At 41.9% G+C, this 16,681-nt stretch overlaps 1 protein-coding gene across 1 annotated transcript; it reads left to right on the top strand.

The window, feature by feature from the left end:
- The first annotated feature begins 461 nt into the window (after positions 1–461).
- On the top strand, positions 462–4,033 carry LOC110671990 (zinc finger A20 and AN1 domain-containing stress-associated protein 7). Its single transcript, XM_058143105.1, has 3 exons — positions 462–683; positions 1,034–2,681; positions 3,667–4,033. Exons 1-2 carry the CDS (start codon positions 483–485, stop codon positions 1,175–1,177), a joined length of 345 nt encoding a protein of 114 aa, XP_057999088.1. The 5' UTR covers positions 462–482; the 3' UTR covers positions 1,178–2,681; positions 3,667–4,033.
- The last annotated feature ends 12,648 nt before the right edge of the window (positions 4,034–16,681 follow it).

The following is a 16,681-nucleotide window of genomic DNA, read 5'->3' on the forward strand; positions in this document are numbered from 1 at the left end:
AAATCTTAATTATTCACTTCTAATTTGAATACAATATAGGCATGAATGTAAATGTAATATTCAATAATTAAATATAATATTAAAAATTACCTTGTAAATAAACTGGACTCCAATTTCTTGTATGTACCATAATAAAGCTAAAAGTTGGAATCCAGTTCTCTAATGGAATTGTACTTCAAATCTCATAGAGATTTAGAGATAAAAAAAGAATAGTATATAATAAATTTTCCAAGAATTTTAAGATAAGCATTGAGATTTTTTTTTACCAGAAGATAAATATTGGAAACATCCCCTTTAAATAATTCCCAAATGAAATTTTACTTAAAATTCTAAAAAAATTAGGAAATAATCCCAGAAGGATTAGGAAATCAAACGTAAACTTACTCTCTATATATTTCCCCACAATTAAAATCCAAAAATCAATATCTATTCTAACAACGCAGAAGAGAGAGGAAAAAAAAAAAAAAAGAAAGAAAGCAGTAATGGAGTCACAACAAAACAAGGAACCACCACTCTGCGCTAATGGCTGTGGCTTCTATGGAACAATACATAATCGAAATTTATGCTCCAAGTGTTATGAAGAATACCAACAGCAAGAAGAGAATGCTTCTAGTTTCTTGCACGAGAAAGTTAAATGCTCAAGGCTGCTGAAGCGCCATCAGTGTAGTATGTTACTAGTATGTCACTGACAGAAGTCTCTCCAAAATTTAGAAGAGGTGGTAGAAAGAAAAATGCTGGTCTTGATCTTTGATAATGAAGATACCATCATTATTAAGTATTTAGTTGGACAAATTGCTAAGGATGGAGAAAATTTTAGAAATATGCACTGATGCTCGGAGTTGTTGTTTGAATGTTATAGCTTGTCGATTTTTCATTTATTCATTGCGTATCTAGAGGTTGTAGCTGCCTTAGGTTTGGGTGCACGAGGGATTGCCTATAGGAAAGGTCTTAGTTTGAAGCCCTCTCTTGCCCTTTGTTTCCCTTCCTTTTCCATTAATAAAATTTTCTTTTTGCTTATCAAAAATAGTAAATAAATAAAAGCAGCACTTCCTCCATAGCCCTGCTTTCATTGGCTGCTGAAACTATTGTGGATTCAAGTGATGAACCTGCTTCAAAAAGCCCAAAGAATCGGTGCACTAGCTGCAACAAGAGGCTAGGACGATTAATCGGTTGCTAGAGAACGTATAATGTTGGAGGGAGCAAGTGTTTCTTGGTTTGGAGGTAAAGTTGGGCATGAAACAACAGCCAACCTAGGGATGTGGTATTTATACAGTGCATGATATTTCCATAATGGTTTTTTGTGGTTGATTGCATCTTTTATAACCTTCTAATTCCAGTCCACTGTCCACGAGAGGGAAAGAAAAATGAGAAAGATGCAAAACACGTTTGGCTAACCAACCATTTCCCTAGGGCTGTCATTGCATGCATTCCAACTGTTTGTCAATATGCAAACCCAGTATTTTCGGACAAGAGCACGCTTCCTAACTATTGATATGCATACTCTTTTTTCCCCCAACAACTGAACCTTGGCCTCGCATTTTTCACCTTTCTAAATGGCGCATGCAGTGCATCATTAACAATTGGGTTAATTGCTCAATTAGTCATTTTATAAGGATTTAATTTAACCCAATTAGAGTATAGTGGTGAAATTTCACCCCGCCCTATAGTTCAAGAGCTAAAGTGAGCTTTTGGCCAAGAATAGAGTTAGCCTATGAGTGAAGGAAACGGGAATTTTGTCCATGTAGAAGGAGTTAGTTTGTTGATTGCAGGAAGAGAGAGATATGATAAGTAGGAAAGGAATGTGTATGATATGCTGGCAGCCAAGCCATTCCTATGACAATTCTCCCTTTCTCCCTCATTGTTGGATTATTTATACGGTGCGGATCGATGGCTAGGCTAATGAAATGGTGCGGATAACAAGATTGAGAAGAGGCAAGCGAGTTGCCACGAAGAGAAGTTATTTAGTTTATATTTCTGCTATGAATTGTTATGAATTTGTTAGCTTAGCTGGAATTGTTAGAGTAGCTGTAATCTGATTGATGATGACCTGAAAATTTGATTATGCGGTAGTTGCGTGGGAAGCTTGTAGAAGCAGAAACTCATTTTGTATATATACATATAGTATCCTAATAGAGATTCATTCTTAATTCTTTCAATTACTCTGCTTAATTCTTGTTATCTGTGATTTGTTAATTCTTCATTCATCAGAGCTACCTGTGATCTGTTAATATTCTTGCTTCTTTCTTGTTTCTTTTCTCGTTTCGATAAATCAATTTCTTCTTCTTCTTCCTCTTTCTTGTTGATTGATCAAAATGGCTAATAAAGTAACTTTATATCATGAAACCAGTAATCTTGAAACTGGTGGAGATGAAACACGCTTGTAGTTACCTCTAACAGGGAGTAACTACTTGTCTTGGAGCAGATCCATGGAGATTGCTCTGAGTGCTAAGGATAAATTGGGATTTATCGCTGGTAAATGTGAAGCACCTGAAGCTGGAACAACAGCTTTTGAGAAATGGAAGAGAGCTGACAGCATGGTCATTGCCTGGATTTTGAATTCTCTTTCCAAAGATTTGGCGGAGGCATTCATTTATGCAACCTCTGCTGAAGATTTATGGGAAAAGATCAAGGAGAGGTTTAGGGAAAGCAACGGGCCATTGATGTATCACCTGAAACATGAGGTAAGTTCTTTTAACCAAGGAAATTTATCTGTTACGGTTTATTTTACAAAATTAAAGAAGTTATGGGATGAATTGATATGTTTGAGGCCATTTCTTATTTATGTGTGTGGTGCATCTATGCTTGCTGCAGAAAATGATAATGTTGATAGGTTAATGCAGTTTTTAATGGAACTTATTGACTCTCATGAGAATGTTAGAAATCAGATCCTTTTAATGCATTCTCTTCCTAGTGTGAACAATGCGTATTCTATGGTGCTTAAGATTGAAAACAAGGAGGTTCCCATTAGTGAGGAATTTAATTTTGCAAATGCTGTTAGAACTCAAAATTTCAAGGAGTCTGATGGAATCAATCATTACAAGAAAAGGGACTTAGGTAAAAAAGAGAATAGGTTGTGTACCTACTGTAATTCTAGTGGGTCACATTAGAAATACAAGCTTTAAACTCCATGGATATCCTGAGTGGTTTACTGAGTACAAGAGCAAGAAGAGTAAAGGGAAAACTAATACAATTGCTCAAGTTAGTGAAACTCCACTTGACTGTGATTCTGACATGTCTCAGAAGAACTATGGAGCATTGCAAGAAATTATGAAGTTTATGAAGAGTTAGAATGCTTCTAACATTCATGAAGCTAGATGTGTAAGCTTCTCTAACTTTGTAGGTAATAATCCCAGTTGTTACTCATTTGAATCTGCTGCTAAACAGAAAGGTATGTGGATAGTAGAAACAGGGGCCATTTCTCACATGTGTAATGATTTTCATTCTTTTGTCAAGCCTTTGAAAATAAATAGACCTAGTTCTGTTGTTTTACCTAATGGCACAAATAGAATAGTAACTCATATAGGATCTATCAACTTACACCCAAAATTGCAGTTAAAAGAGGTACTGTATACACCATATTTCAAACATAACCTCATCTTAGTCAGTAAACTAACCCAAACATCAAATATAGCTGCTAAAATTTCCTGTAAATACTATATTTTGCAGGACCTAGTGACTGAGGAGGTGGCGGCAGTTGGAAAGTTGCAAGGAGGGCTCGACAGACTAAGACAACAAATCTTTCACTTCTCTAGCTACCCATATTAGCTTAAATAATTGTACTATTGTCAAAAATCATGTAATCTCTTCAGTATCACCGCCTGTAATAAAAGATAACTCGTATGAGCTATGGCATTATAGACTTGGTAATGCATCTAGAAAAAAATTGTTACATTTACCACATTTAGGAATTCAATTGAGTAATCATCAAGTGTGTGAAATTTGTCCAACTGCTAAACAGCAAGGAATCTCATTTTCTAAAAGTCATATATCTACTACATCTATTTTTGAATTAATACACATTGATTTGTGGGGACCTTATTCTGTCCATTCAATTTCTGGAGCGAAGTATGTTTTGACACTAGTAGATGATTACTCTAGAGCAACTTGGACATATTTACTGCATGATAATACAAGAGTTTTTTCAATTTATTAGAATTTCTTGCCTTAATATAGACTCGGTTCCAAATATTAGTCAAGATCATTAGATCTGACAATGGCACAAAATTTGTAAATGAAGCTTGCATTCAACTTTTCTAAAGTAAAGGAATCATTCACCAGAGGTCTTGTCTACAATCTCCAAAACAAAAAGGTGTGGTGGAGAGGAAGCATAAGCACTTGCTCCAGGTTGCACGAGCCTTGATGTTTCAATCCAACATGTCAAAAGGTTTCTGGGGAGAATCCATTTTGATTGCAACTCTTATTATCAATAGACTTCCAAGTTCAGTTTTACAAGGGCATACACCACATGAGGTTTTGTATGGTAGAAAACCAAATTATGACAATCTTAATGTTTTTGGTTGCTTATGCTTTGCAACAAATGTCAAACCCCAGAAAAACAAAATTGATATTAAAGCCTTTAAATGTATTTTCTTTTAGGATATATGCCTGGGGTTAAGGCGTACAAATTATATGATTTAAATAACAAAATCATTTTACTATCTAGAGATTTTTTTTATGAAAAGAATTTTCCATTTTATAACAGTAATTCTGATACACTTGGTGATGCTTAAGTTTCATTCGCTATTTCACAACCAAATGATGCTATTCCATCTTCTGTTCATCCTTTAGCAATTGTGTCCACTTCACTACCATCACCTGCAGCATCTACTGCATCACCTAGCATTGATATATTCCCTCCTAGTCCAAATAATATTCTTGAAGCTCAATTACCTGCGGTCAGAAAAAGTACAAGAAATAGCTCAAGACCCTAGTGGCTTAATGGTTTTGTTTCTTCTGTTACTAGTTCTGAATGCCCACTTGCATCTTCCTCTAACACTACCCCTAGTTGCTAAAATAATATAGGTACAGATGTTCTTTCTTTTCCAACACTGTCGACACCATATTTTGGCCGATCCCTAAAATCAATAAAACTTTGAAACCGATCCCCGGTACTAAGCCTCCTTCGGACAGCTAATCACAATTTTCGATCCCTCTTTGATAGGCTGTCACAATTCCGATCTCTCCCCGCAAAGAATTAAATCAAATTGTTAAGTTCTCGCATCAGTCAAAGCTTTACCAGTCTATCGCTCACCGATCTCTCAAACCCATTGTCGAAACTCAGGACCCGTCAAGTATATTCCTGATAAATGAACTGGCACTAGATCTTTTCCTACCAGTTTTATTGCTGATCTCCCTTTCGAAAGTTTAAAAGTTAAGGTTTTGGTTCGGTTTAATAAGGATTCCAATCTTAAGTGTTAGTTAAATTTTCAATTTTAATCAAGTCCCATTCAGCATTTCTTCCCCACCGATCTCATGCTTATTGTGCTTTCCGATCTCTTATACTTAGATTAATAATTGCATTTAGTTCTTGTTTCGCTATGCTCATACAATCAAATACTAAGGCAATTCAGAGATTTTCCAATCACATCCATTCATTGAACAAAAGAGAGCCCATTTCATTTCATTTTTTGTACAAGCTATTCAGCTGGAGGGTCACCCCCAGCCTGATTTACATTTTGCTCACTCTCTCTCCCACCCTCGGCTTCCTCCTCACTGTCCTCATCGTCGCCCTCAGGAGCCAGCTCGGCCATCCAAGAGAAGTCCTCCCCTGGGTAACGCTTCTGGAGTTCGGCCAAGAGGTCCTTGTGAGCATTCACATAGGCCCCGGCTATTCCCGTCACCATCTCTTCATCTTTCTCCTTAAGCTCTCCGTCTTTCTCTTTAAGCTCTTCGATGAGTTGGGCGACCTGAGCAGCTTCGTTGGCCTGTAGCGCCTGGACTTCTCCGAGAACCCGATTCCTTTCAGCCAGAACAAGATTCAGTTCGGCCACCCTGTCCTCATAAAACTTCGCCCGCCCCTCAACTTGAGATATATAATCTTGAGCGGATGAGAGTTGGGATCGGAGGGAAGCCACTTCCTGATTTTTCTTCCCGATCTCCTTACCCGGTATTGAACCTTTTCCCAAACCATGGTGCGATTCACGGGCACTCCACGTTCGAGCTCATGGATTGAGTCAAGATATCATCAAGGCATTCGAGGATAGCTGTCCGATCCTCCCGAAGAAAGATGGAAGACCCCAAGACTTGGGCAAAGCAGGGTTCTCCCGAAAAGTTCGGTTATTCTTCAGGGACTCGATTAGCTTTTGAGCGCCACGAGAAGAGGTCCTCCCAGAAGATTGAGAAGGACCCCTCTCTGTGCTTGGAACAACTGGAAGGGCCGAAGGCTGCTCTTCCAATCTAGGAGGAGATCGGACAGCTTCAGCGGTCGGCAGATCCGAAGGTTGAGGCGGGTCCCCTTGTACTTCCCCAGGTTCATGGCCAGGTGTTCGAAGCATTTCCGAACGTTTCATCTCCTTTATTTTCCGGGAGATCTCTTTGTCCTTCTTCCGCTTCCTAGAACCCTCACCACCCGCCATACCTGCACAAAGAAAAGGTCAGTGAGATCACTAAGGTCCTGAGAGCTGAGATATAGAAAATACCAATGCCGAGGTCGAGAGCGGAAGTTCGCGGTCTTGGCGGTGGCGATTGAATGGTCCAATGGTGCAACTCGCGATCACCGCATCCAAACAAGAATACTTTTGAGTGGCGGCCAGACTCTTCAGATCCATCACTATTAAGCTTTCCTCCTGGTTCAGGGTAATATGCTTCGGAAGCAAAGGCCCCTGGTACCACCAGCTATGGGGGAAGTCCTCAAAGCAGCTCGGATCTTTGCTCCTCAGAATGAAGAAACGGTTCTTCCAATTCTTAAGGGATGAGGGCAGATCGGAAAAGAGCCCGCAATGAGGCTTCGCCTGAAAGAACCAGTGTTCGTCATCTTTTGTGGCGAGTTAGTGCGTGCATTTCGGCGAAAACCTTAGCCGTAGGTCTGATTCCCTTAGCTCGGCATAGACCTCGGAAGGCTACCAAGATCCGCCATGAGTTAGGGTGAATTTGAGCAATGCACGCTCGGTGAAGTTTTAGGACCTCCTTATAGAAGTCATCTAGAGGGAACCGAAGACCGGCCTTTAACTGTTCCTCGTACACCATAACCATGTCATTCTCTTCAAAGGAGTGATCGACACGAAGATCGCCGTGGCACTTGATTAGCTCGTACGAATCAGGCCGAATGTTGTATTCTTGGCTAAACGATTGCAGATCGGATACTCGGAGAACCGACGGTAGCTCATCTATAGGGAGAGTCTCCCTCCCTGAAACAGGTGCACGCCTTGATGGTATGACCCGCCCCCGACCTGGAACGGAAGTCTTAGGAGGTTCAGGTTGCGTGCTTGGCCCGACTACCTCTTCGTCATCGGACGACCATGAGAACTGAATGGAAGGAGGGCTCGCCGCTCTTTGACCTTCGGCACCGCTCATTTTCGAAAGGAATAAAGAACTTAAAAAGAAGATCAAAGCCCTTACCGAAGTCTGATCGGCGTCGGAAGAACTTGAGAAAATGAGAGAACTTCGAAGTTGTGAGCAGGGAATTAAAAATGGAATGAGAGAACAACTGGCTAACCCTCCCACCCCTATTTATACTAGTCCGAGCATTTAATGCTCGCGAGGTTCTAGGCAACGCATCGATTGGTGGGACTCGACAGCTGTTCTGACACTTCTCTCAAATATCTGAATGTTCTGAGATCGGTTAATTAGAGATCGGCATAATAAGTTAAATATTTTGAATAAAGGATCAGTTAAGTGTCATTCAGGTAAAGAACCAGATCATCACATTAGAGATCGGAAAATAATCAATGCAAAAATAATAAGATGATAACCGACAAAATAAAGTCTTTATTTTCAAAAGATCGGATTACATCATTTGGGCGATCTCTAGGAATCGGATTACATTAAAATTGGATCACATCATTTCTGTGATCTCTAGAGATCGGATTACATTGAAAACAAAATACATCATTTGGGCGATCTCTAGGGATCGGAATGTCACATTGTGACTGATCCAAAGGGGTGTCACCGACCAGAACCGAGGCGCTGTCGGAACACCCAATGTGGAGGAAAGCCGCTGTCGGAACACCCAATGTGATGAGAAGCCGAATGAACTCAGTTGAGCGACTCGAGATCGGTACAACCGAGGTCCGCAATACAGATCGGTCAAATCCAGTTCTCTCACCATCGTCAGTTAAGGTCATTCGATCACCGGGATCGTAAATTTTCAGTCGGTGAGTAAAGAAGTCCATCGGAAAAAGATCAAAGCCACAGTTGTAGTCGGAACTTCCGCCGGAGCAGCTAGAACAGGAAAAGTAAGAAGGAAGAGAGGAAAATCAGATGAAGGAAATGTCTCTGTCGACAGGGGTATATATAGGGGAAAATGAGCATTTATTGCTGAGCAGAAAATGAAGCGAACGCTTCGAGAATCGAGGGGCAATTAATGCTTTGACCAGACCAGACCTGAGGAAGGGAAAGATCGGAATAATAGATCGGAAGATAGGAGACCAGCATGAAAGATCGGAAAAGAGCATGTGAAAGAGATCAGAAAGAGGAGGGATCGGAAGGCAAAAAGAATAAGACAAATCCCAATAACCGTCGTCAGAATCAGAGCCGAGGTAGTTAAAGTGTGGCAGACGAGATCTCCACCGCACGCCTAAGAATCGCCCACAATGCTGACAGGTGCCAGGGTATGTCATGACAGTCCTGTACACCCCAATCTCCACCGTTGATCTCACTTGTAAGGACAAACCCGAAACCCTTGGATCAAGAGAGAAGACGACAATACCAGCGCCTTTCGCTCTTAGCCCTCAGATCGTTCCGGACAAGAAGATTTGGGACCGTTAGATCGAAAGAAGAAAAGGACAAATATTCTGAAGAGAGATCTCAGCCATTCATTTTGATTCTCTTTAGTTCCTGAACATCCGATCATGTCCTTCGAAATCTTGACCCTCCATCTCCCTCCAAATAAATCCTGACCCTTCATGGGGAGCACCCGATTCCTATAAATACCTGCATGAAAAAACTGTTCAACGGACGGACAAAAAGGGAGAGGCTGTTATTATAGCGGAAGAACTCTGAAAACTTCATTCAGTTTGTTATTCCGTTACTTTGAAGTGTTGATTGGAAAAACTTTTGAAACTAGTTTTCTGAAGTGTTTCTTGAAAAGGATTCACGAATCGGAACTCTACATTTCCAGATTGATCATTATCTGGTCACACCCTCACTTTCAGCCCTTTATCATCTCTGTTTTCATTCCCACTGTCTAAGCTAAACTTCATTCCACTCGGCTTTTATCTTAATCTGATTATATTTTAGCTAAGCTCCCTTCACTTCCCGACGAACATCAGCTCTCAGGCTAATCAGTCCACTGTCTTATCTCTAGTTGCCACCCCGTAGCTATTTCAGTAGATTTGGCTCCTCACAGGTAAGAGTTCATATTGCTGCTTTACTAAGTGTTTACATTAATTTTTCGCACTTTCTTTGTTCTTCTTACGTATGTGATTTTCTCCAAGTTCATTTTGTGCAAAAGGACCCAAAAGAATGTTACTCTCAAGATATCTCTTTAGTGATTAGTCCGTTATTTTATTAATCTTCATCGTTTCTGAATGCAAGTTTTTCTAGCTCCTAGTAGCGTGTAAATGGTCCGGTAAGACGTAGGTAACTGCAACTTAAGGATCCCTTTTAAAAGAAAGAACCTGAATAACGCATCAGGAAGATAGCCAAACTATTAGGCTGACGTAAACAGCAATTCGACAAAGAGGTCATAAAGTGGAATAAAACCAAAATAAACAAAACAGAATAGATCGGTCATTAATAGATATTGGTACATGGAAGGTCGGTAAATCAAGTCTAGTTTTCCCCTTCTAGCCAAAAGGTATCGAGAAGCCTTATCCCCAGCATCTTCGAATGCCAGAATCCTTAGCTTTAGGCTCTTATGTCATGTAGCTGAAATTAAAATCCGGGAGATCGGAAAAGTCCCCTTCGGGCTCCTGTTAATTTAAAAGAGATCGGAGGAGAGTTCTTATCTGGTCTCAACTCAAAATTTTAATAACTATTAAATAGAGATCGGAGGAGGGTTCTTATCCGGTCTCCATTCAGAGTTTTAATAAATAACCATTAAATAGAGATTGGAGGAGAATTCTTATCTGGTCTCAACTCAAAATTTTAATAACTATTAAATAGAGATCGGAGGAGGGTTCTTATCCGGTCTCCACTCAAAGTTTTAATAAATAACCATTAAATAGAGATCGGAGGAGAGTTCTTATCCGGTCCCAACTCAAAAATTTTAATAAACGTCTAGAGGAGATCGGAGGAGGGTTCTTATCCGATCTCCCTCCCAAAATTTTAATTTAAAAGAGATCGGAGGAGAGTTCTTATCCGATTCTCACACCAAATCTTAACCCATACGCAAAATAATCTCAGAACTAAAAAATTCGTAACGTCAATTCACTAAGGTGGTCTCATTTACTTGTGTATCTGGGTGATCCAAATTCAGTGAGAAATCAAATGTTCCTTTAGCCAAAAGGATTAACATTCCCATTCAAGCCCTCCTAACTAATTTATAAAGAACACAAAATTAAATCTACTTACCCTTATTAAGGGACGAGGTGGGGTGCCTAACACCTTCCCCACCCGTTTACGGACCCCGAACCTAGAATCTCTGTTTTGAAGTGGTTTCATTTTTAATTTATCTTCCCAAATGGTTTTCTTTAGTTTCCCTCAAAACTAAGGTGGCGACTCCTCACTTTTCCCACTTCGGTGAGTGATCGTCCAGGCGACCGCGAAATCCCTTTGCGACAGCTTGGCGACTCCACTGGGGACGTAATTTTAACCCCGGTCTAGTGGTCCAAAAGTAGATTTAATTTTGTTAGATCAAATTATAGTTAGGTGGGCTCATTCGGCGATGTTTTATACATTAATTATTATTGCTGCTAACTATTTTGTTTTGCCTGTTCTATTTCCCACAGTGCTCTTCATTTCAAAAAGGGGAAAAAGGGAAAAATGGAAAAATAAAATCCCCCTGAATTGGGAAGAGGTAAAGGTGTCCCTTCACACACTGAACACTCACACGATGTCCTCACACACTATGGTCCTAACCCGGGCTTTCTTACCCTTTTAGGAAAGTAGGAGGGGGTCATGTAGCGGTACCCGTGGGTTTTACCCCGTTAGTATCCGTGAAGGCTTCTGCTCAAATTGAAACTCGTTCTATTCACCGTGATACCCGTGGAATTTTCCCGATAATATCATGGGGGTAGAATGGGGCTCTACTGTTTACAGTAGGGGCAATTTGGGAACCTGTGGCTTTTAGAAAATTAGATCCTGAGCTAAACTATCACAATAGTTGAAAGCCGTAGTAAACTACCTTATAAGATAGAACTATCCAGATAGGTAGCGCTCACCCGGTATTAGGAGTTTCCCTACTATCGGACAAAAGCGGCATACTTACTCTTACCCTATTCTGCTTTAATTTCCTTTTGTTCATTCCTTTTGAGGGTAATCTTGAATCCTACTAGAACACCTACACATTTTCCTACTTTGATAAATGTGTACGTGTCACCCTGTCAACAGTATGATTCAAAATTACCCCAATTTGTCTTACTAACGAATCTTCCCGCAGGCATTACCAAACCAAGAGTCTGTAAAAGGATAGGCATCATTTTTATCATGGCATCCTCGAGTCAGTCGGCAGAAGAGGCTCAGCATGCTAAACTTTGGTCCAAATCAGCTCATAGGTCAGTACCCTTGCAAAATGATGTTTCCGAGGCACACGCTAGCTCAATACCTTCATTAGATCTGGATAAAATAGAGGTCAGAATGAACAACCTCGAGGGTCTGTCTAATGGATGGAGGTCGCTTCCCGATCAGGTCAAGGTACGATTCGAAGAGAAGTACGGAAGGATTGCAACCTTAATGCAAGTCAAGGTCCAAATCCCGGCATTAAAAGCCATGTTGTCGGTTTGGAATTCTAAGTACGGGGTATTCTCTTTTAATGACATTGATACGGTTCCCACTATGGAAGAATATCAGGCATTGCTAGGGATTCCTTACTCATTACAGAACCGGATCTACCTACACCTCGAACATAGGCAGACCTGGAAACGACTAGCACATATGTTGGGTACTCCCCCAGAAGAATTGAAGTCAAAAGAAACCACCAAAGGAAACACGCATGGTTGGTATTGGACATATCTCCAGAATTGGTTAGATCAATGCCTCCGAGAGAAACGGTGGGATCAAGCTTCGGTAGCACTCGCCTTGGGAATCTACGGTCTGATTTTGTTCCCAGGACCATTGGGAATCATAACTTGCAACGCGGTGGAAGTGTTCGGATGTAGAAAGGCGAGATCAATCCAATACCGGCGATCCTTGCGGAGACTTTATTAACCCTTACCTACTGCAGGCAACAGGGCAAAGGGTCCCTTAAGTGTTGTTCTCAACTGTTATACCTCTGGATTATCAGTCACATGTGTCCCGTGGAGACGAAGGGGTTGACTTGGTACCTTGACCAACCTCCCATCGAGAGAATGACCCGGTTAGTAATTAGTCTGAAAAATGAATAGCAGTGGTGGGAATGGATTTTGAGTTTCAATAGCCATGATTACTGTTGGAGGAAACTGTGGACGTCAGGCCAACCCGTTCTGATCGGTACAGGGGGTAATCAGGCGGTGTCCCTAATTGGAATAACCGGGTATACAAGTTACACTCCGGCATTGGTAATGAGGCAGTTTGGCTCAACACAGTCCGTGATCAACATCAAAGAATACCACCAAGGTCGCTTCTACCATGAGCTCAAGGAAGAGGAAGGGTTGAAAATGGCTCGCAAGTCTTGGGAAAACATCACTCTGATGGAGAGATCACCCAAAGGCCCAAGTGCCTCGGGTGATTATCTTAAATGGAGAGCTGACAGGGACCGAGAACACTCTACTGTAGAATCCAAGGACAGTGACCCTCGCCAAAGCGTCCTATTAGAAGAAGCTGATGATTGCCGGGATGACTCGCTACAGAAGGCAAATACCGAGAACTCACAACTACAAGAACGAATGAAACAGTTGGAGGACCAACAGCAAAAGCTTAAAAGAAGGGTGAGAAGACTCAAGGAAGAGGCAAGAGCTGAAAGGATGGAGTTCGAAAAGCAAGAGGTACGGTGGGAAAAGGAAAAAGACTCTCTTCAAGCTGAGGTCAAAGAGATGAAAGGGCAGAATAGTAAGCTTCAGGAAAGGATGAAATACCAAGAGGTACTCGTTGAAGAATATAAGCAAGAAAACAAAAAGAAGAAGCTCGAAATAAAAGAATAGGCACTACTCATCAACGATATCTTGAAAGAGTGTGCTAAGGAAAGGAAAGAGAAAGAAAAACAAGCTGCCCTCTACCAAGAACTGAAAGAGAATGTTGACCAGCTGGAGAGAACAATAGCACAGGGAAAACAAGAACTATTACCTGAATCCGAGTATGCCCTGAAAGTATTCGATCCTGCCAAGCAAGAAGAAAGGTTGTATGAATATCTCAGAAAATGTCATCTCATTATAAAGAACCTCCCAGAGCCTAGGCCGATGTAAAGAATATGGTGTACAAATTATTCAGTTAATGAAATGATTTTTGGACCATTGTTTAGTAAATTTGTGAATGAATAATATGACTCCCGTAGGAACTCCCTCGCTAGGGTTATGTTAAAATTTTTATGCGATATATGGACAGGTATCATAAATGCGCATTCAATCCCGTCATTCACGGTCAGACCATCGAACGATGCCATGATAAAGTGGGTGCGATTATCCTTTTACAGATGACAACCCGGCTCTCGAACGCCACTGTATCCTTCGTCCAGATCAGGACTTTTAGTCTCTTTGAAAAATTCGAAGTTTATTTAAAATTTCCCTTTCTACTCCTCACAGAAATCAATATTGCTTCAAACAAAGCAAGTCTGACCAAGCACACGGTTCAGCCCAAACGAGTGTACTTAATAAGATCTCGAACAAAGAAGATAATGGAAGATCAGAAACAAGTACAGAACCTACAGGGGCAAGTCTCCGAATTGAAAGATCAGGTCTCAGAACTTATGAGACTAATGAGGGAAATGTCCCAGAATAAACCCACAGCAGAGCCTAGCCTGCCATTACCTCCTCCACCGCCTCCTATGACAAATGATCCTCATCAAGCTTCAACTTCTTTTACCTTTCAGTCTCCCATCCCGGACCCGACAATCACTGTCAATCCGGTTACTACAAATAATGACCTACCTTACTCTCATTACCCAACCGTTCAAAACACCGACCCATACCCTTCAAATGTGATCCCTCCCATTCACTTCACCCCTCATCTCCCAACTGGGGGAGTATTCCACGCAGTAGGGGGAGAAAATAAGTTAAAAGAAAATGAGAAACTGTCTGCTCTAGAGGAAAGATTGAGAGCAATTGAAGGGCTGAATATGTATGGCTCTGTGGATGTGGCATCACTAAGACTGGTGCCAGATGTGTTTGTGCCACCCAAATTCAAGGTTCCGGATTTTGACAAGTACACCGGGAACTCAGATCCTCGCATCCACCTGGCAACCTATATTGCCAAAATGTCGGCCCTAACAGAAGATGACAGACTTCTCATTCACTTCTTTCACGAGAGCCTCTCCGGAGCGGCTCTAAGATGGTGCATACAATTGGACAGGAGCAAGCTGCACTCCTGGAAGGATTTAGCTGATACCTTCTTGAAGCAATACAAATTCAATTGTGATGCGGCACCCACAAGGAGAGACCTCGAACATGGCACAGAAAAGACCGGAAGGTTTCAAGCGGTATGCCCAGAGATGGAGGGAAAAGGCGGAAGTATATCCTCTGGATCGACAATGAGCTATGCTCTTTGTTCATCGAGACTTTGAAGGCTCCTACTTCAACTTGATGATTGGAAACACTTCCAACAGCTTCTCCGACATCATCCAAAGTGTGAGAGAATTGAGGCCAACTTAAGAATGGGACATCACAGAGTCGCAGAGAACCTCAGAAGAAGACCGCCACTTTGGCAAGAAAAAGGAGGGTGAGGTACATTCTGTCACCCGTCAAAACAATTATTCCCCATGCCCCCAAAATAACTACCGGCCATATCCTCCCCCTCATGGCCAAACCATCGCAAACATCCCACCTCCTCTCCCAAATTATCCTCAACCGCGCCCACAATATGCCCCACCTACAAATTTCCAACCAAGACCACCTCCTCCTGCTCAACCAAGATCACCACAAAATAATTCAAGACCCCCAAGAAACCCTGATCCACCTCTTCCCCTTCCACTCAGTGAAATATACCGATACCTTATCGGTATAAACCAAATTGTACCAGTCCCCTTAGACCCAATCCAGCCACCATACCCCAGATGGTATGATGCCACTGCCCGTTGTGAGTACCATGGAGGGGCACAAGGGCATTCAACTGATAACTGCGGGGCACTCAGAGGGAGAGTGCACGCTTTAATCCGAAATGGGTGGTTGAAGATCGAGGGAAATGGTTCCCTCCCCAACGTTACCTCAAACCCACTGCCTAACCATAATACGGGCAGTGGTGTAAATATGATAGAGTCTGAGGAAGAAGGATCAACACTGGAAGTGGACAAGCTGGTTCCTTACTTTAAGGAGATTTTTGCTGTAGCAATGAGGGAAGGCTACCTTTGCCCTCAGGTAGCGGGATTCGAAGAGAGTACAGGGTGTCCTTACCATGGAGGGGCAGCTGACCATGAGCTGCGAGATTGTGAGGGGTTCAGGCAAGAAGTCCGGAACTTATTGTCTCTCAAGGTTTTGAGGTGCCAGACAAAGTCAAAGACGGAAAAGGGAGTGAACACCACTGGATACAGCCAGAATGCTTCTACCTCCAAACCCAGAATCACCTTCTCACCCCCGGTAGCCTCACCGCCAGTAACGGTTATCCGAACTCCACCTCAGCTCCCCGTCACCAATACTCACGCTGTTCCATGGAATTATAATTTCCAAGTTTTCACTCAGGGAGCATCAAGCAGTACCTCGGCTCCTGGTCTTGTCTCACCTCTGGCACCACCAAAACCATGTTTCGCTCCTCATGAGCACTTCAGGATGACTTATCTGGCCGAATCACAAAGAACATTACTCCCTGCACAGCCTCGGCCCATTATCACAACAAAGCCCTCTCCACTGAGCAAGAAGTCGAGTTTATAACTCAAGTGGGAGGTGTTACTGAACGAAGAAACAGAGAAGAGGAAAGTGAAAGTAAAAATGGGAGAGTCATCAAGAAACACGGAAGAGGAGGTTGAGAAAGCAGGGGAAGTAGAGCCTGTTGAGCACAAGGAAGATGAAGAACTGCTGCTCCAAATAATGAAACAGAGCGAGTATGATGTGGTGGAGCGATTGAGAAAAACACCGCCGGATTTCATCAAGTATCACCGATCCCGAGCTCGGAAGTCCACCGACAAGCCTTACAAAGAATCTCGGATCAAGCCTTTGTAAACCCCGACATTACTCCGGCGGTTTGAGAAGATAGTAGAACAAATCTGCATCCAGCTTTGTAGCCTTTTCTGAAGAGGAGGTAGACCCCGCAGGCTTAGGGCACAATAAAGCTCTACATGTAACTGTGAAGTGTAAGGGTTGTA

This window comes from Hevea brasiliensis, chromosome 2 (assembly GCF_030052815.1).
Source record: "Hevea brasiliensis isolate MT/VB/25A 57/8 chromosome 2, ASM3005281v1, whole genome shotgun sequence".
In the NCBI taxonomy this organism is placed as follows: Eukaryota; Viridiplantae; Streptophyta; class Magnoliopsida; order Malpighiales; family Euphorbiaceae; genus Hevea; species Hevea brasiliensis.